The sequence below is a fragment of the Peromyscus eremicus genome, chromosome 17, assembly GCF_949786415.1.
Source record: "Peromyscus eremicus chromosome 17, PerEre_H2_v1, whole genome shotgun sequence".
Taxonomy (NCBI): Eukaryota; Metazoa; Chordata; class Mammalia; order Rodentia; family Cricetidae; genus Peromyscus; species Peromyscus eremicus.
The window spans coordinates 27962464-27983044 of NC_081433.1; the positions used below are offsets into that span (position 1 = coordinate 27962464).

A 20581-nucleotide genomic window follows, 5' to 3' on the forward strand; every position below is an offset into this window, starting at 1 on the left:
ATGGCCAAGTTTGAACACAGATGAAGGACTAGTTTCCTTTAGGCCCTTCTTTGCTCAGATCTAGTCTCTTCTGTGGGAGGTGGCTTCTCTTAGGAGGTGGTATTTAGAGTCGGTGTAAATCAAACTTTAGACGTGCATTTTTCCTTTGAAAAAGGAAAAAGTTGATTTCGAACTGACAGTCAAGAAAAATTCTTAAAAGAAAAAAAAGAATTCTTCAAGAATTTAATCGTAACTCTTTGGGCTGAAATACTGCAATGGTATTTTTTCTGGCCCAGACATTCCTGAGCTGTTGATGTAGTTCAGAAGGCTGACTCCCTAAGTGGCTTACCATGTGTGATGTGACACAAAGCTCAAGTTATTTCCTGAGATGCCTTTTCTGAGTGACCTCATTCATATGCATGAGCATCAGTGATGATTTGAGAATAAATTAATTCTGCCACCCAGCTAAGGAGGAAAACATCTTCACAATGTTGGCTGGGGCAGTTCAGATTCCAGATGCTGACTTCTCTCCCTCTCCAAACTGCACTGGTGACATTTTTCATTCCAGATGACATAGTGATGGTATTACGTACTCCAGGACACAAATTCACTTTCCCCAGAAAAAGGCCTGCATGCCCTGGACACTTACGACTAAAGCTGCACACTGTTTCTGGGGGTAAATATGGCTCTTTTGCTTTCTTTCATAAACTATGAAATCTAGTCTTTTCCATATTCTCTAATCTACCTTTTCCCAAAACCATACTACTCAAGCTGACTGTTTCAAACAACATTATATGAGAGAGAGAGAGAGAGAGAGAGAGAGAGAGAGAGAGAGAGAGAGAGAGTGAGAGAGACAGACAGACAGACAGACAGCTGTTACTGTGTTCTTTACCTACATAGGAAAAAGAAATACCAGATATCATTTCACCTTAAGATGTTTCCCCCAGTTAAAACAGACACTGAAATTAGGGACTGGATAGAGAGCCCAGCCATAGTAAACACGAGGGCCTGGGTTTGGGTTTCCTGCATCCAGGTAAAAGCCAGGCATCACGGCATTGGAGCCCACTGGCTAGCCTGTCTAGCTGGATTGGTGAGCTCTGGGTTCAATGAAAGACCTAGCCTCAAAAAAACGAGACACAGGACAACGGAGGAGGACACTGGACACTGACCTCACCAAGCATGCACACAGGTGTACACACACACACATACACACACACACACACACACACACACATGAATATTTAAGGTCTTTTAGGAGTCATTGAAAAAGAACTGATTTTAACTTTAGAATCCAATCAACAACATGTGAATTCTGTCTATGCCTTTTCTTTTCAGAACCCGGCTATGAAGGCTTTTCAAGGGTTTCGAGGAAAATTACTAGGGATGAATAATGGGAGACGAATAAAAATGTCATCCAGGGTTTGAAAGGATTATCCGAGGCCCTGGTAGCCTCGGGTTTTATGTCTTTCACTTCCCTAAATCCCACAAGCTGCGTCTCAGCCCGGAGAGCAGGCAGCTCACTGAACAGGACCTCTGACAGCTTTATTCACAGTTCCCATCAGTGCCCCTTTACTGCCTGTCTCCCGTACATTAAAGACCGTGCTCAGCGAGTTTACAGCCTATTTAATCCTGTCATCACTCTACCTGGGGCAGCTGGGGCTTCTGAGGAGCCTCCTTGGGATTCAGATGACAACCCTGACTGGCTCTCCTAAGCCCTGCCCCTCTCAATGTCTCATGCCACTCAGTACAGTGGCAGCTTTGACCCCTATGTATGCTCATGGTCAGGGACAATGACTCTTCAGAAAGTCCCCATTTCCGAACCACCAGAAAGTCTGCTGTTTCTGCCATCATATGGTAACAAAATGTGGGATGTTGCTACGTGAAGGCCTCAGAAGACCACATGGATGCTATTTCAATGATGATATCACATAACAGCATTTCACTATAGTGCTCATCCAACACTCTACAACACAGCAACATTAACCATTGTATCATCTGATCACTGACGAACTCAAGCGGATCAAATGGAAAGCAAGCCAAGGCTGAGAGAGGAGTACCATTTCTACTTATTTATTTTTAAAGTTTTTTCCTGAGACAGGAAATTTCCTGGCCTTGAACCTGAGATTGGACTGCCTCTGCCCTGCTGAGTGCCGAGATTAAAGTACCATGTTTTTAAGAGAAAGGAAAATGTCCGCTTACCTGCATAGAGCCTCGATGGCATCTCTGTCCAAGAAGTCATGTTCTCTCTTGACCAGAGAAATATCAATAGGGAACAGGAGATCTGTAGAGAGAATAAAAACAGGCACCTTTGAGCACCTAGGATCTTGTCAAATTAGCCTCTTTTGGCAATGTGCTGAGTATCTGCGGTTCACATGGCTCCTCACTCCCTGGCAGGCTATGTGGGCGCATGCAACAATACCACGCGTGGTTTAAACCAGTTCTAAAGTAGTTCGGAAACTCCAAGTTGTTCCTCTGTCGCAGAAGTGGTTCAAAACACTTTCCACCTTCAAACTAATGAGCAGGCAGTAAATGCCTGCTCTAAGTTATATATAATTTAAGCCAGAATGAATCCAGTAAGGAGTCTCCTTGTCATGAGTTAAAAAAAAAATGTCTTTGCTCACATGACATCAGGGAAGGGGGCCACGGGAAAAACAAAAGCAAAAACACAAAACAGAACCAGGAACAGGAGAGATTCAGGGAACAATGGCAGCGGGCAGCTGGAGGGACCGGTCCATTTACATGATAGGATACACAGCAGAGAATTCAAGATAGGCTGTTTTGAAACAAAGACTACCATTTCCATGTGGCGGCCCAAGGGTTAACTCCTGGTAAAACAAAGGACTGACTATACAGTTACTGTAAAACAATAGCAACCGAGCCCCTAAATCTGTCAGAGCCCGGTGCTCTCAGAACAATGCACCCACCGCTTGCATCAGACCACTGAAAGCAGGAAGAATTTCTCTCAACTGCCTGGAGAGAGGGTGAACTAGTGGTTACAGGCCTGGGAACCCGGGGGTGACAGGGGGAAGGATGGGGAGGGATGGAGAGAGGCTGCTTACAAGGTGCAGATAGGAAGTTGGCTTGGAGGAATCATGACCAAAGCTATGGTGTTACTAAGACACCTATGAGTGGCCACGATTGAATTTTTTTCAAAATGGCTAGTAGACAGAGGATTATGAATATTCTCGCCCCCGAGACAAAGCAGCAATAAATATTTGAGACAGCAATGCCGATTACCCTGTTCCGATTACTACATATTATAGAACACGGAATATAATGGCACGCCATGCTTTACACATATATACGATTACTATGTGTCAACGGGAAATGAAAAAAAGTTGAATATGCTTCTTGGGTTCAGGAGTTTGAAATAAAAATCCCTTCAATTACCAGACGTGATGGCACATGCCTTTAATCACAGCAGAGGCAGGCAGATCTCTGTGAATGTCAGGCCAGCATGGTATACCTGTAGAGGTTTCAGACCAGCCAGAATTATAGTGAAGCCCTGTGGATAAATGCATCCAACAGAGCAGAGAGGAGAAAGATACCAGGAATGATGACAAGAGCTTAGAAATTCCACTGGGTAACGCAAGCTTGCTATGAATATTGATAAATGGCCTTCCCAGTAGAAGGCACATACAGTGTCCCAACTCTATGCTTCTTTGTGGGTCCATCATTCCATCCTCTTCTTCCTCCTCCTCCTTTACACAATTCCCTTGGTCGTCAAAGTAGAAAATGCATTGCTGGGATAGACAAGGCCAGGGTTGAGGAGCTGTGGCTAACTAGTCCCACCCTTGCTGTGTTTCTGAGTTGACTTCAATGTTCCTAACTTAGCAACCACTGGTTTTACAGAATGGTACAGAATTCCTCATTTCTAAGGCATCCGTTTTCTAAGGGTAACATCTACAGCATCTTTTCAAGCTATCTTGGTATTCGTTTACCATATGCTGTTTTTTTTCCTGGAGGCAAGGATTGGATTACTCTTTTTTTTTTTTTTTAAATTTTTATTTTGCAATACAATTAAGTTCTACATACAGGCACAGATTCCCTTGTTCTCCCCCCTCCCGGCCCCCTCACCTTCCCCCCAGCCCGCCCCCCATTCCAATCTCCTCCAGGGCAAAGCCTTCCCCACAGACTGAGATCAACCTGGTGGACTCAGTCCAGGTAGGTCCAGTCCCCTCCTCCCAGGCCGAGCCAAGCGACCCTGCATAGGCCCCAGGTTTCAAACAGCCAACTCATGCAATGAGCACAGGACCCGGTCCCACTGCCTGGATGCCTCCCAAACAGATCAGGCCAATCAACTGTCTCACCCACTCAGAGGGCCTGATCCAGTTGGTGACCCCTCAGCCATTGGTTCATATTTCATGTGTTTGATTGGATTACTCTTACCCTGATAATACATGCAGACCCAGGACATAGTTAAAGCTCAAAGGTCAGTGAAGATATGTATGAAAATATGTATGAAATTTAGTATTCCAAGCTTGCACGTCTTCATCAGTAGACAGAGGGATGGCTAGTGACACTGTCATCGTGACCAACCACTCAGAGGAGGCTAACAGGGAACATGAATGCACAGTACTAAACAGAACCAAGGCCATAGAGCCTGCCCCTTAGGGATTCAGATGCTATTAAACAATAAGCCAAGATCAGACAATACCTTTTTAGATAGTCTATAACACAAAATCTATGAACATAAATGAAAAGTATTACTTCCTTGCCTGTTGGGCATCCGTGGAAAAGCAACCATGCTGTTTTAGCTATTTCTAAGTTCCTGTGCTATATATACCTAAGGTCACTTTTCCGATCCACATGAACAACAATTCCGTTTTTTTAAAAAAAATCCAGTAATGAGTAACTAACTGTGAGGAGTGCAAGAATTTAATCAATTTTTTTTTTTCTTATTTGCCTAGACTGTTTATGGAAGGAACCGGTTTTCAAAAGATGATGGGTTTACCGGATGGGTAAAAGTGGTCTGAACCCACCTTCCAGCTTGGGTTTAGAGGGAGGGAGGACGTGAAAATAGGCAGGCACCAAATGGTGCTAATCGGGAAGAGGAGGGGTCTGTGGATTGCCATGCCACCCGCTGTGTGTGTCCTGTTCACCTGGCATGGGGCAGGAGGAGGAGGGAAATGGATGTCCAGAGCATGGCACAGGACACCCCGGAGTCAGCCTATGCTTTCTCAGGACTTGAACAGGTGCGGGGGGGTGGGGGGGGGGGGTGGGGGGGGTGTGGGGGGGGTGGGGGGTGGGGGTGGGGGGGGGGAGGATATCAACCAGGAGGAGAATGGAGCCTGCATTTTAAGACTTTAAGACAGGGGGCTAGGAATTGGATTTACCAAACCCAACAGGCACAAGAAGGTGCCACCCAGCAACGAATCAACACCCCCAAAAGGACATAATTGAAGGAAATTGAATCTTAAAGAGGAAAACAAAAGCCCAGCCACTGCCAATCCAATTAGCTTTCCCTAGCTCCAGGGGAGCTGGAAATGAGAGAGAGCAACAAGTGCTTGTCCTGCTTCCCCCTCCAAAGTCCCGCAAGAGGTCAGAGGTTCTGTCGGAAGGGAAGCAACGCCACCACGTTAAGCATCACGTCAGAAATCAAAATAAAAGAACGGTAAGAAATTGCATATACGCGGTGACGTTGAGGGTCAGGAAGCTGTCTCAGAACGTAAAAGTAAATAATCACTGAGCGCTACCAGAAAGATTATGTAATTAAGGTTAGGAATCACTCCACACCTCGCTTTATTTGAAAATTACCTACAAGATCAGAGCCTTCACCCCTACATTCTAGTGTCTTCAGTATAGGAAGGGACTCTGTACACTACCAAAAGAGAAACGGACAAGCTAACCCAGCCACAAACCCTTTGATCTACAAGAGTGTCCTGCCTGCAAGATAGGCTAGGGCAATGGTGGCACAAGGCTTGTGGGAGTCACCAACCAACCAAGATCTGATGTGACTTAAGGACCCACTCCATGAAATGGAACCCATACCGGACCACTGCTTAGGTGTGCAAGAACCTGAGACTAGAGAGCCCAGGGACCTTGGGTAAAATCACATACTACTGATGCAAAAAAAAAAAAAAAAAAAAAAAACAACCCAAAAAACCAAAACAAACAAACAAACAAACAAACAAACAAAAACCCTGTAGCAATAAAAGGACTTCTAAAGACACTCTGCTATACTCATATATCAGCACCTTGCCCAGTCATCATCAGAGAAGCTTCCTCCTGCAGCAGATGGAAGCAAATACAGAGACCTACAGTCAGACATTATGCAGAGAATGAGAGACCTTGGAACACTCAGCCCTAAATGGGTGAGAGTTTCTCCCTCCAGGGTCCTGCTGCTTGAGTTCCTGCCCTGACATCAACATCCTTCCCCTCAGGACCCAAGGAATCCTGCAGTAAAGGAGTCAGAGTTCAGTTGGAGAGGGAGAGAGGGAGGGAGAGGGAGGGAGGGAGAGAGAGAGAGAGAGAGACACACACACACACACACACACACACACGTGTGTGTGTGTGTGTGTGTGTGTGTGTGTGTGTGTGTGTGTGTAACTAATGAGGTGGGGAGGATCTGGGAGGAGTTGCTGTGCTGGAGGGGAAAACGTAATCAAAATACACTGTATAAAAAATTAAACAAATAAAACTTTAAATCTTCAAAAAATGTCTATAAAATGGAGTTCACTCTTTCAAAGCTGTGATCATTATAAAATAATTTCATATACAGATAATAGGTCTCTCATTTAAATGAACAGCTAATTCATCTCAATGGGAGCAGAGCACTTGATATTGGCTTATGGAACCAGAGACTCACAGAATGAGTTAGACAGGACTGCCCTTTCTCTGTCCCTAGCATCCCGTCAACTGGACACAAGCCAGGGTCCTGGAGGAACAGAGAACAACAATGGAGAAGATGCCTATCAGATTGGCCTGTGGGCAAGTCTGTGTTGGATTTTCTTGATTGATGATTGATTTGGGAGGGTCCAGCCCACTGTGGGCAGGGCCGCCCTCAGGCAGGTGCTCCTGGGGACTATAAGAAAGCAAGGGGTAAGCAGCATTCTTCCATGGTTTCTGCTTCAGTTCCTCCCTTCAGGTTCCTGCCCTGACTTCTCTTGGTGATGGGGTGAGCTGTCAAGATGAAATAAACCCTATACTCTGCAAGGTGCTTTTGGTTATATTGCTTATTGCAGCGGCAAAAGAAGCAATCTAGTATGGTGACCTTCTTAACTTTAATTTTCCCTTTTCTATTTTGGTGTGTCGGGGAAAGCTAGGGCATGTGCTATGGGAAAACATACACGACAAAATGGAATATGTGCACTGCCGTTCATTACACAGAAACCTTATTTCTTCTAGGTTTGTGCAAGTTAAGTTATTACGTACGTGTTACCAAAGAAAGACGCATGAATGTTCAAAAGTAACAGTTTATAAAAAAAAAAAAACAACTGAAATGCCCACCAACCAGAACAGAGATAGAACGCTCTTCAATCCATTTGATGGGGTATTATACAGTAGTCAAAGAAAATGAGCTACAGGGACACACAGGTTAGAGGAATCTTAATATACGAACAAATTAAATCTGCATAGTACCCTTTTTTTCTTTTTTGAAAAGCTAGACTTTACACACCGTATGCCTTTCAAAAACTTCAATAAAATTACAGAAAATGAGAACACAAAAACCAGTAAATGTTTTGGGGGTCACGGGTTACTCTTTGCAGTGGGACACGACAATTCCGTTACTGCCTAGATTCTGTTTCTCTTTTGTTTTGAATGGTGCGAGTCTTGGGTACTTAGACCATTTAAAAAAAAAAATGAGATATTGAACTGAGTAACAAAATGTCTCCAAATAACTCCTGGATCCATGAAGTCGGTGTTAGGATGATGCCGACTTAAACTAAGACGGTACTCTCGCCTTACCTTCATAGAGCTGTGCATACTGGGGAAATCCAGTTATCCGCAGCCAATCGCACGCTTCCTTGGCTTCAATTTCTAGAGACAAACAGAAGACGCATTTGTTAGTCACGTTAGCCCTCCACATGCTTTCCTGCATTAAGAAACTGATTCGATCAGACAGGTAATACACAACTTCTGCAACACAATATATCACAAATAAATAAAATAATTAGTAATTACAAAGACCAACATATATACCCATAGGCAAAGGAACCGACCGAAAGTCCAGTTAATACCAAATGGCTTACATTTTATATGTGTTTCCAACTCTTTTAAATGAACGTAATGATATGTTTTCTCTGTAAAGAAAACAGAAGGGGCTAGCACTGTAACTTAGTGGTCTAGCCCTGCCTAAGGCCCTGGGATTGATCCCCAGTGCTGCAGAAATCCAAACAAACAAACAAAATCCAAGATGGGTTCTCCCAGCAGTAAGTTGCTCCCTGCTGCTTCTGGACACGCTTCCAAAACACACAACACGATCAAAGTGCAGAAGGGGTTGAATAACCAATTGGAAGCCCAGTTGGTCTAACAAGACTTATTATTTTCCGTTTCAACACAAACCCACCAGATACACCCTTATACCCCGAGCAGAGCTTGACTGGGCACAGTTACAGACCTTGTGACGCTTGTGGACTGAGCATTTTAACAGCCAAAGACTATGACAATGTGCCTTCAGGAGCACTAGTATTCCTCAGCAGGAGAGAGGCCCAGGCTGCCTCTGGAAACTGAGGGCGTGACGTCACTAAATCCCAGCGTCTTGGCAGGCTGACGGCCTAATAAAGGCTCCCTTTCCCTGTGGTTAAACATCTTGTAGATAGTATTGATAAACAGAGAGGCCAAGAGCAACTGACACACTGTGTTAAAACTCACTCAAGCACGTATTTACAATCCTGTTAAAACTGACTCACAGTGGTGGTCCTGGACACATTAATTAGTTTCTGTGTTTGCACAGAGAATATTCCTTTCAACTCCTCTTCCCACCTTCTTCAGGCCATTAGAGTGCTTGGTTATTTAAGGCTATTCACTTTATAGAAGTCTGGACATTGCTTAATCAATCCCAGATTGCCATCTTCATTAAGCCAGATGTCAGTCTGGTGGCCACTATTACAAATACACACACTACACCACTTTTGTCCACTAAAACTTTAAGCTTTCCAACTTCTTTTTCTTTTTTAAATTTTAACTTGTGCTTTTTCCTTGTCATTTCAAGAACAGCAACTTTGAAAAAACTTTTAATTCATCAAGGCGGGTAGGAATATCGTTACTGCGCACACCACGGAGCAGACAAGCCGTGATTTCCCAAGCTAGTTAATTAATACCCCACTGAAATGAGGATAACACTGTTAGTAAACAGCATCTTAGGGGCTGCTTGCTTGAGTCATTTTAGTATAGAGAGGAGAGTAGTATGACTAAACACAAGACTCAAGACTTGCTGGGTAAAGAGGACAGAGGGGTATCAATGCAGAGCGGAACATTGCTCGCACATACAGATGTGAATGACCTGAGCCCAAACAGTCTTCTTCATGTATTAATTTTTTAGTTAAAATTATTGCATTTATTATTTTGTATTTGTGTGTATGCAAGTGGGCATGTGTGCTAAGGGGTGGACGTCAGAGGACAATTTGTGGACATCAGTTCTCTCCTTCCACCATGCAGATATGAGACAGATCTCATCGGGCTTGGGGACAAGCACATGCTGAGCCATCTTGGCAGGGCTCATGTATTTTTTTTTTTTTAAAATCCATGTCTTGTCTTCATGGGGTTTGAGGGAGTTTAAATAAGACTGTAAAACAGCTTCTAGAAGAGTATTGTAAGACTGAAAAACATGAATGCTTAAAATTTTACTTTAAAGACTATGAAAATCACATTTTCCCTCTGTGTAGCCCTGCTGACTCCCAAAGATGACTACAGAAAGAAAAAAAGGTTACTTGTTTTAAACAACCTATTTTATTTTTTAATTATTTCTATTATTTTTGGAAATGATATTCCACCATTTCCCCCTCTCCTTTTTCCATCCAATAACTCTCAAATACCCCTTTTTGCTCTCTTACAAATTTATGGCTTTTAAAAAATTATTTTATGTGTATGGGTGTTTGCCTGCATGTAGATCTGTGCACCCCATATGTGCTTGGTACACAGGGAGATCAGAAGAGGGTGTCAGATTCCCTGGATCTGGAGTTAGAGATGGCTGTGAGCCACTGTGTGGGTGCTGGGAATGGAACCTAGGTCCTCTAAAAGAACAACAAGCGCTCTAAACCACTCAGCCATCTCTCCAGCCCCACACATTCATGGCCTCTTAGAAACATATTCAAAATAACTCACTGTTACCGTGTCCTTACAGAATATTTCCAAAGAACAGGCTATTGGACATTGGATAATCGATCGTTAAAAAGTAGTATTTACTTTCTTATTATTTCACTCAAAAAATGTCAAGTAACTAGAAATTCTAAGCATCCGTCCATTTGGGGGCACATGTAGACAGGGCACCAGACCAGTGCACATACAAAGGCTTCATCAGGCACCAGCTTCTAAGATTCTGACACCCAATTACAGCATGTTCTTGATTTTTCTCGTTCAAGGGGCTTCGCATTGAAAGGTGTGAAAGAGGCAGTGTATTTTTCTAAACCATCTTTATAGCTGTCATTGTAAGCCTTCACACATTACGAGAACTTTTCGTATACATTAATCACTTAAGGTCCCATGCAATCTCAGAAACATCCAGATGTCTACAGCTGGCTTGTGTCTCAGTCATTCACGTCTATCCTTAAAAAAAAAAAATAAAATGGTATGTGCTCGTACAACCCCAAATTGATGTCACCCAGTCACTTTTAGGGCCACCCGGTCAGAAAACAAATGGTGTGAGCTGGGGAGCTGGCTCTGTGGGTAAGAGCATTTGCTCTGCAAGCATGAGGCCCTGAGTTCAAATCCCGGCACCCCTGTAGATAGAAACTACACAGAGAGGTGGATCTGAGGCGCTCAAGACGAGCCAGAGCCTTCCGCACACCAGTTCACTTCCTCACACTGCTCCTAATACACGCACGTTTCACACGCAAGAGCAAAGATCCTGAAACACCGGCAGAAGTAGTCAACCACCTCTCCTTAAAAAAAAAAAAAAAAAAAAAAAAAAAAAAAAAAAAAAAAAAAAAACGAGGCCGGGCAATGGTGGCGCACGCCTTTAATCCCAGCACTCGGGAGGCAGAGCCAGGTGGATCTCTGTGAGTTTGAGGCCAGCCTGGACTACCAAGTGAGTTCCAGGAAAGGCGCAAAGCTACACAGAGAAACCCTGTCTCGAAAAACAAAAAAAACAAAACAAAAAAAAACAAACAAACAAAAAAAAACGAGCTCCATGTCCCAGATGAGAGAGGAAACAGGGACTCAAAGAATGCTAGTTTGTATAGAGTAGGCTTTTCCTCCGTCGCCGGGGGTGAGGGGGGTGGGGGTGGGGGTGGGTGGGGTGTGGGGTGTGTATGTGTGTGTGTGTGTGTGTGTGTGTGTGTGTGTGTGTGACGTAGTAAGGGAAAAAGTTTAAGATATTGAAGAAGAACCAGGGAGATGGATGTTGGGTTAACAGTGTTCTTGCACAAGTCTGGTTACCTGAGATCGATCCTGGAGCCCGTGGTGGAGAGAACTGATGTATGAAAGCTGTACTCTGACCTCAACACACACACACACACACACACACACACACACACACACACACACACACACACTGCAGAGAACACCATATGTCCATACGTCCGTTAGCCAGTCACTTTAGCACCCCCCATCCCCCACACCCCCGCTCATTGTGAACTCCCCCCTGCTCCAGGGGTTCTTGAGTGCAGGTGTGTGGTGTTGTGGGAGCAATGAGGATGCTGTTTCTAAAACAGAAAGGCCACCACAGACTTGAAAGAACAAGGGCAACACAATGAAGCTTGTAGACGAGGGGTTCTGCTAAGCAAGCAACGCACAAATCTGCGAAGGAGGAAACAGGAAGTTTTTCTTGGAAGCAGCTTCGTCGTTGTTGGTCATTCACAGAGCCGTTCTGCACATGAGATGAATGAGTGCGGAGACCCTTAGCCCATATTCACACATTTCCTGGCTGGCGCGGATGGTCCCATCTTCTCCTCACCGCACCTCTACTGTAAGTCCGCTGACTTTCTCTGAGCCAGTAGCCATGCAGCTGCTGAGCTCGGCCCATCTGAGCAGGTCAAGCCACAGCCCAGAAGTCTAAGTGGGCTGCAATACTTTCACAGTGGGAACTTGCGGGATTTCTTTCCCTCTTTCCCAATAGGCCATTCATAGACTACAGCAAATCTGGTCCTTCAAAGAAATGCTAAGGAATTGGGGAATGCTCTGAAAACGCAAGCACCTTCCCCAGTACCATGGAAGTCCTGAGATAAGACAGATGTGTGTGCAAAGGTTCACGTGTACAGAGAGCTGCTCTAGCTATGGGCAGGCAAGCGGGGCTTTCAAATCCAAACCAAGAGGCATTCCTGCCCTTGGGTGAGACGGATTCCTTCAAAAGGGAAGAAAGGCCAGCTTATCAGGCTCTCTCCACCAGGTCAAGGAGCTCAGCAGTGCACACAATGGCTTTAGTAACAGTCACCTTCACTTCGTGGGTGGGGCTCATGGGGTGGGTCATCCGGAGAAGCATCCAGGTCCACAAATGAGTACAGTAAGGTAGGAAGGCATCAGGGGCCATAGAGATTCTCCATGAAAATAAGTTTTTGTTTGGGGGGGTCACCACAACACGAGGAACTGAATTAAAGGGCCGCAGCATTAAGAAGGTTGAGAACCACTGCTCTACTGTATTCTTTTGTCCAGGATACTTCCTCTGAATCCAACAACTCTTGGTTAAACCTCTCCCCCTACATCCCCCACCTCAACCAGTTCCATGAACTACCTAGACTGGTTTTCGCTAACCACATATTTCTGCTTATAACTGTTCAATGACTTCCTATCACCTTTGAGTTACAATTCAAGCCCCTCAGCAAAGTCCTTGGGCCCTTCCTAACTTGGCCTCTGCCTGTCTCTTCAGATCCTGAAAGGCTTCCAAAGGTAAGCTCTCTGAGTTCTCAGGATGCCCTGGCTATCAAGGGCCCATGTTCTCTCTTCAGACTCCAATAAATACCCCCTCTTTCACCTCTCAAACATCCCCCCCTTTTAATTCAGGTACACCCCCAAACACTCCCTTTTGTACACTAGAACCACTCAGATATATGTCTTAAAAATGCAAAGGCAAAAAAAGTTCGCTAACACTTTCATTTCTTCAAAGGCAGACTAAGAACTTGCACTTGACAACTATAAAAATAAATGTTAAGCACACACAACTGCCCAAGGCTGGTTATCAGGAGTTATCTATGTAAAGTGAATTCCTGCTAGGGCCAAGTCACATAGAATACTTACTTAATATTTATTAAACTCCAATGTTATCTAATCACAGGACAGATTCTGGGGGCATCTGAGCTGCATTCCTACCCTCAGGTGCCTAAAAGAAAATTCCAAACATCCAAGGCACATATTCTGGAAGTTTCTGGGAGACAGGGCAATCACTCAACTAAGGCTTTGGGCAGACTCAAATCCACTGTGAGGAATGGCGCGAGGCAAGCCAGGCTACATTTATTTTCTCCTTCACGCCGTCTTTACTTTCTGAACTAGGTGAGTTGCCAGCTATCTTCAGGGACAATCAAAACCCCAAATTCCTGCCAAGCAGGAAACCAGGTGGAAAGGTATGCCACAGCCCCAGGACTGGGGGTACAATGACCCTCTTCCATCTTCCTAGGAATCACATAGGCTTCTCAAGTGCTCTTCCAGGGCCCCTGTGTTTGTGAAGTCCCAAGTGATTTGGTGAGTCAGCACCAGGGAGGGAGGCTCTTTCCCCGTGGACAGCGGCATGTAAAGCCAGGTTGCTGACTACACCCTCACCCATGCCCACTCCCGTGCCAACCCCCCAACTGATCCAGCCTCCCTGGCTTCCACCTTCCCACTCTCATCCTTCCTTTTTCCACGACACGTACTGTTTACATTCTGTGGGCCCGCTTTGTAAGCTCCAAGAATATGCTGTCCTTTTCCTTCAGGGATGTTCCCCAACCCCACACTGTTTTGTGGCAGCGTGGTGGGTCCCTCAACAAATAAATAACTGTATAAACAAACCATGGATTTAATTTGCATCCTAGTAAGCTTCATTTTCTGATTACTCCAGTGAGACCTTGTTCTACACATGGATGTATACACCGGTAAGTGCCTATGTATGTACATGCATGTAAACCTGACATTTCACACAACAGTTCCAATATCCGCTCTCTAAGCTTTTGCTACTGACACTTCCTTTCTGCCTACTGTTTCTTCTCCAGGACACAGTCTCTTCCCGTTAACTTCCAGAACTTTATTCCCTCTCAAAAAACTATTTTAGGAACATTTCCCAATGTTGTGTACATTTCTTGACACTTTTAATCGCCTAAACATACATAAACCGCTTTTTAGTGAAGCAATGCTATGATTTGTTTCATGAAGGCCATGTTCACTGAAGACAGAACATAATTCCCCAAATACTTGCTTATGTGTGGGTCCAGAGACCACAAACTCAGTTAAATTTTCACAGAAAATCCTTCAGCCTATAGAAAACTCTTGGAATGATATTTTTGGTTGGGCTGTAAAGTTTTATTTCTCACCAGACATTCTGACTCCTGGGGACGTAGAGATCTGGGTGCTGACAGGCACATGGGACCTTGCTCCTTCTAAGGGAGCTGGTCCAGTGTTTGGACAATCTGCTCCAATTCAGAGAGGCACCAGATGGTGTCCCCAGGCCAGAAAGCTTCTTGCTCATTCCATGGCGCTCTCATTTAAATTACTGAGCGGGCTCTCAGTACTGGTAAAAAAGATGGAAGCTTGGGGCGTTTTGTTTTTTTTAAGTGTCTCCTCCATCTGTTGAAGATTTGAAGAGAGAGAGATGTGCTGCTTTCTAGGAAAGAATATTCCTAGAAATAACTGAAGGAGGGGATAAAGAAGCCACTTAAGTGACGACAAGTTAATGAAGGGTTATGCTTGGAAAGAAGGGAACCTCTGTGGAGACACCCTGAAAGCCTACACCTTGATTAAGCACTTATGCAGAAACGACATCAAGTGAAATTTCCTTCGGGGACCCTTCGGCACAAGCATTTGCAAAGTACTGCTCTTACCACTCCAACCAGGCAAGGGCGAGCGCCTCACATCACTGCCGCTCTGTGCTGATGTGAGCTCCCTCCCGAGTGACGGGGCTGTCAGGAACCTCTAGCCTCCACGCGGAGGCACTTCATTTCCAGGAATAGAAAATATCTCCCAGCTAATCAAAAACTGGCACCTGCGCTCCAGGACGAAGAGGTCAAACCGAGAGGGAACTGAGCCGTTAAGGAAATGGAGGCCGTAACATCACTTGTATGTCATGTCAGTCTAGGGTGAGATAAAAATAGAACTGTGCCCCCTCCTCTTCAGCCCCCACCCCACAGTACCCATTCTGCTTTTATGTTACGTGATGAAAATATCGCCAAAAGCCCATTACTTTGAATGCCAATTGAGGGAAAAAAAAAACCCATTAGGAGCCCACCATCTGTCAATCAATATATACACATATTATGTATTTCAAGGATATTGTATCAAATACTTAAAAGACGTCAAATTATATACTAAGGAAAATGGTTTGCATTAGGTTAACTTGGGGTGCTAACTACCTACATTAAGACAGCTTCAAGGAAGGAGGTGACATGGCTCTAACACACCTTACTTTACAAAGCCTCCATTCTGTAAAAGGTGGCACAATCAGGTTCTGAAGGCCAAGTACCTGACTGTAATCCTAGAGTCAGCCCCATCTCCGTGTTGAGAATCGGGCTTACACGTCAATTGCTCCTCTCCATATGTTAGCAAAGCTTATTCACCGAAGGCCAGCTCCCTCATCAGGGCTTTGACTCCAGGGTCCTCCAGGAGGAACAGAACAAGTGAAAATAAAACACTTAAAAATCACGACTTGATTGGAACCTGAAGTTAGAAATAAAGAGGATAGCCAGAAATTCCAATTGAAACGACTCAGCTCTGACCGGGGTTGGGGGGCGAGGGAGGGGTGGGAGGTGTGGGGTGGTGAAAGAAAATTAAGAAAGAAATGAAATATGATGCTACAGTTCTTCAAAGACCAATGAAAACAGAACGTGGCAAATACTGGTTAAAGGTATAAGCTGCCGCCTCCTTTGGTCTAACCTAAGGCAAAAATGCTTTTCAGTTTAACTCGCGTAATTTTTTTGTCTGGGTTGGGTTTTTGGTGGTCTGATGATCAAACTTACATGTTATTTAAGAGAGGTTAAACTTTAGCTCATGTCCATCTACTTAATTTCCTATAAACACACTAAGATCCCCATTTTGTGAGGGTCCCTGTCTGTTTACACAGGCCAGCAGGAAGGGGTCTGGAGCGCTATTGGGAGGACCGTGACCTTGGACACTGAACTTCTAGCTCAGCTGTCCCTCAGCAGGGGGACAGGCTTTTCCTAGGACGCCTTTGCAAGGTTCTGGAATTTCCCTTGCAGTGACTTTCACGCAAGCATCACACTCACACAAAATCCCCTTTCCACATCATACAGCTTGGTTTGCAACAGGGGACTTGGTGCCCAGAGGCTCTCTTAGGAGGCCTCCATTCTATTCGGATTGGAGACAACAATTCTCAATTTGTCACCTGAGTGTAACATAGGGCACCCAGGCAGGACAGAGTGGCTGCAGGGCAGACCCATACCTGCGTCACAAGACATTTCACTCCAAAGCCTTTTTCTCACTGGCTTCCTAAGTATGGTGAGCCTGGGAATGCTACAACCTCAGGGTGTGGAAAACTTTTGTCCTTCTGACATCCTTCGGAGACTTCTACAGGAGAAGGAAGGCGCCGTTGTGACAAGAATCAGGAAGTGACTTCCAGTTCTCTCCACAGGACACTGAAGGGCGGGGCAGGCGAGAGATCAAAATGTGGATGGGAGGTGCCAAAGGCATCTGAGGACCCAGCATCAGAGTTGGCCATTCCAATACCTTTTGATTTTCCCCCTACTAGGGGAGAGGCTGACCGAAAAAGGCCATCAAGTAGAAGTAGGCATGAGAGGAAAAAGTACCTGGTAATCATAAAAACCTAAATCTAGTAACAGACTAAAACCAGGGGAAACTCATGAAGGGAAGGAAAGTTTTGCATTTTGTCGGCTTGGAGTGTAATAGTTTACCTCAAGTGCCCAAGAGCCTTACTTCCTAGCAGGCAGAAATTTTATAAGGTGTCATTCAACTATTTTCACCTATATCTAGCACAGACAAGTTAATTTCAAAGTACCTTCACTGAAGAAAGCATTGCCCAACCTTTCTGAAAGTGGTACCCTAAGACTCCTCCAGAGGTTAAAGACATCCTGGGACTCAGGCAGATGTTAAAGACAGAAGCTCGTCTCTATCTGCTAGGCTACGATCCCATTACAGTTCGCCGTGAGCACAGAGCCCCCAGGAAAAAGCGGTCTTTGTAAGGCCTAACTGGAACATAGCCCAGAAAAGCCTGACTCTTGACTGTGAGGGTCTACACGAGTATGTAAGCTAAATATGCACGGCTGTCTTCCTGCACGCCGCTCCTTAGGACAGCAAGGAAGAAACAGCGAGGACAAAACAGGTCAAGGGAGAGTCAGGCAATTAACTGTCCCCAGGGAGACTCTGCTCCCTTATCATTGACCACTATAATCCTCAACAATAACACAGGGGCCCACCTAAGGGAGAGGTGCTGACAGACAGGGTAGGCTGACAGACAGACCTCCCCAGCTGGAAATCAACCCTTTTCATACTAACTGAGTGTCCCACAACAGTATGGCCCCCTTAGACTCAGTCTCATCTACCCATGGACAAGTGAAAAAAAATGAAAGTATGAAACGAAAAATTCCTGAAATTAATCTGCAAGCCCTCAATAACTTCTATTATGGCTTATTGTTACAACGGTCCTAGTTTATTGTTTCGATTGTGAATCTTTTACTGTGTCTAATGTATGAACTTTATCATAGGAATGTATCTATGGGGGAAAACATGGTACATATAAGGATGGCCATGGCTATGGTTTCAGGAACTTACTGGGGTCTTGAGACATATTCCCCAAGGATAAAAGGGGACTACTGTAACTTGAGACTGAAAGAAAACACCACCGAATGCACACATTCCCAGCAGTAACTTGTTCCTATAAAACAAATTGTAACTCTCTTTGCGTGGTCCCCCTTCAAAGACGGCTAATACTTAACCCTGCATTCCTCTATTCACAACGGCCAGAGTCAGAAATAGAGACAACTGTGAAGGTCTGTTCCAAAACCCATTTTTTTCTTCTTATTTCACAGCCCTGTAGATGAACGTGGGCTTGTGCTTTTCAGGCCAGGGTAGACATTAACTCTTCATAATCTGGGCTAGTTTTAACTTGACCTTGACCACACAGGAGGAGACTTTTTATAGATGGGTGTGACGAAAATGAACGCACTAGGATTCAGAAGGACAGCTACGTTTAGATGCGATAATCATTCTCCGCCATTGGCTCAAATGCATGTCCCTGTATCACTGGCCTGCACAAATCTTAAAAAAACGACAGCCACCTCTAACCCTGCTTTGTTTAGCTTGTCAGGAGTCTGGGTACCTGGGCCAGGTTGTTCTGACCTCTCCGTACAGAACCGAGACATCAGTCTACGCTGGTTTGGTAATATCCAGGGAGGAAGCGGAAACATCTGAAGTTATTTTTACTTTTGCAGGTCTTCTGGCTGTACAGGGTGAATAGCAGGGTGGATCGAGTATTGTCTGGAGCCCTTTAGGACTTTTTTTTTTTTTTTTTTTTTTTTGGTGCATGGTCTCATTTCCGTCTTCCTGTTGCTAGGAAGGGGAGTTAAGCATGAGAAACTTGTGTTTACAATACTGGCCCATCCTGTCCAGAACAAGGCTCTCTTCAAACGAGTCCCATTTACTTCACTCACTGTACTCTGGATGCCCCCAATTCTTCTGGATCAAACCACGCTTCCTTGAATATTTTCAAATTGAGTATTTACTCGCCTAAGTCATAAAAATACCACTCCCATTTAAATGTTGCATCATGATTTAGAACCTCCACAGGGACACCCAGGGAAACCCAAGTACTGATTTTTTGTATGTGAAACCACCTCTTAGAGCTTCACCAAGCCTCAGACTGGAAGTATCTTGCAGGAATCTCCTAGCTCCACCCACCACCCCCCATAAGTCCCACAGCACTCTGCATATAAGAGTTGGAGTACCAGACAGTTTAAAAGTCACTTTCTTTAGTAATACCTTGCTGTGGTCCTAACAACTATTAGCCTGTTCTATTGGCCTTTGTCCCTTTAACTATAATACGATACAAAGGCTAAGGGCAAATTGTCTTGTGTGTGTTCCACAATTAAAGAGAGCTCCTTGGATTGGTTCAGTATATTACAGTCTGAAACAGCTTAATCTTTCCACTCCTTAGAGAGTGGTCTGCAATAAATCTACAAAAGCAGGGGAAATTAGAATACAAGTCACTGAAACTACTTTTCTCATCCACTCTAGGGCAAAGAGCTAAGCTGGAGACCATATATCCAGATTCTAGATTCTATAGCTCGGAGGGAAAAAAAAAAGTCAGCCCCCGCCCCTGAACTTCTAGCCTGTTTAGGGCAAGGTGTCACTCAGCTTGCAGGAAAGTAAAGTCAATTTGTCAAAAGCAAACTTTAAAAAAAAAAAAAAACAGCTTGAGAGAAAGTCTGTCTGCTGGGCTTCATTTTAAACTCTCTGAACAGTAGTACTAATGAAAAAGTTATGCACCCAGGCTAGGGCCACGCTGCGAATCTGCCATGCCTCAACACAAGTGAATACAGGCAATCTCCAACATTTTCTCAGGAAATGTCTTGAAATAACTTCTGAAGGCACATCTGCTAACCATTTGACACTCGTTCCTCAGGACTTGGGTTCTTCTGTTAGGGGGGCTGCTGCCTCGAAGGGCACCCCTCTGACCATCTGCTGCAATCTGCTTGCCAAGATGGCACTGGGTGCCTCCATTAATTCCACCCTTATGGTCAGCAAATTATCCCGCCGAGGACTAGCCTGCCGTCCAGATGGAGCCGCTGATAGGTTTACATTCTGAGCGCAGCAGTACGCTGGGCTATTACTTTCCCTCATCCCTTCAGCAAACAGAATTTTGCAGGGTTAAAAAAAAAATGTAATTTGAGACTGGGCATTCTGTGTTATCCAGAGGCTGACTTTTTTTTTTTCTCCCCTACTGAAATGCGTCACATATGCCACCCCCACGAATCTTCTGGTAATGGATGGCTGTGCCAAGGCTGCATTCCTGCGAATCACCAGCCACAGCTTGAAACAACCTCCGACTCTCGGGAATGAACCCATTTGTGACCACGTTGGGTGTAAAAAGCCTCACTGAAAGAAACACCGGAAAGGGGAATATTTTTTTTCTCCTCTACTGAGCAGAGTCATTTGACTTCGGGCAGGGCTTCCCTCCTAGTTACTAGAGTCTTTGGGGAACAGGGTGAACGTCAGTATCTGTCACCCCACTAGGCACTTTACTACGTGTACCAGTTTATCTGATCCTCACAACTTCCACTTGTGTTCACAGTTATTAACCCGGGTTGGGGACAGCGCAGTGAGGTTATGGCACTTTCCAGGGTCGCGCATC

The 20581-nt window shown here is 44.8% G+C and overlaps 1 protein-coding gene across 2 annotated transcripts in view; it reads right to left on the minus strand.

Annotated features, from left to right (window-relative positions):
* The window catches only part of Dlc1 (DLC1 Rho GTPase activating protein), a 380425-nt gene that overhangs the window by 20113 nt on the left and 339731 nt on the right, over nucleotides 1-20581 (minus strand). For both annotated transcript variants that reach the window (XM_059244374.1, XM_059244373.1), the window contains 2 exons: nucleotides 7888-7959; nucleotides 2179-2260 (listed from right to left, as the gene is read on the minus strand). In XM_059244374.1, the coding sequence (XP_059100357.1) occupies nucleotides 2179-2260; nucleotides 7888-7959 (154 nt within the window). The remainder of the gene's footprint in view (nucleotides 1-2178; nucleotides 2261-7887; nucleotides 7960-20581) is intronic.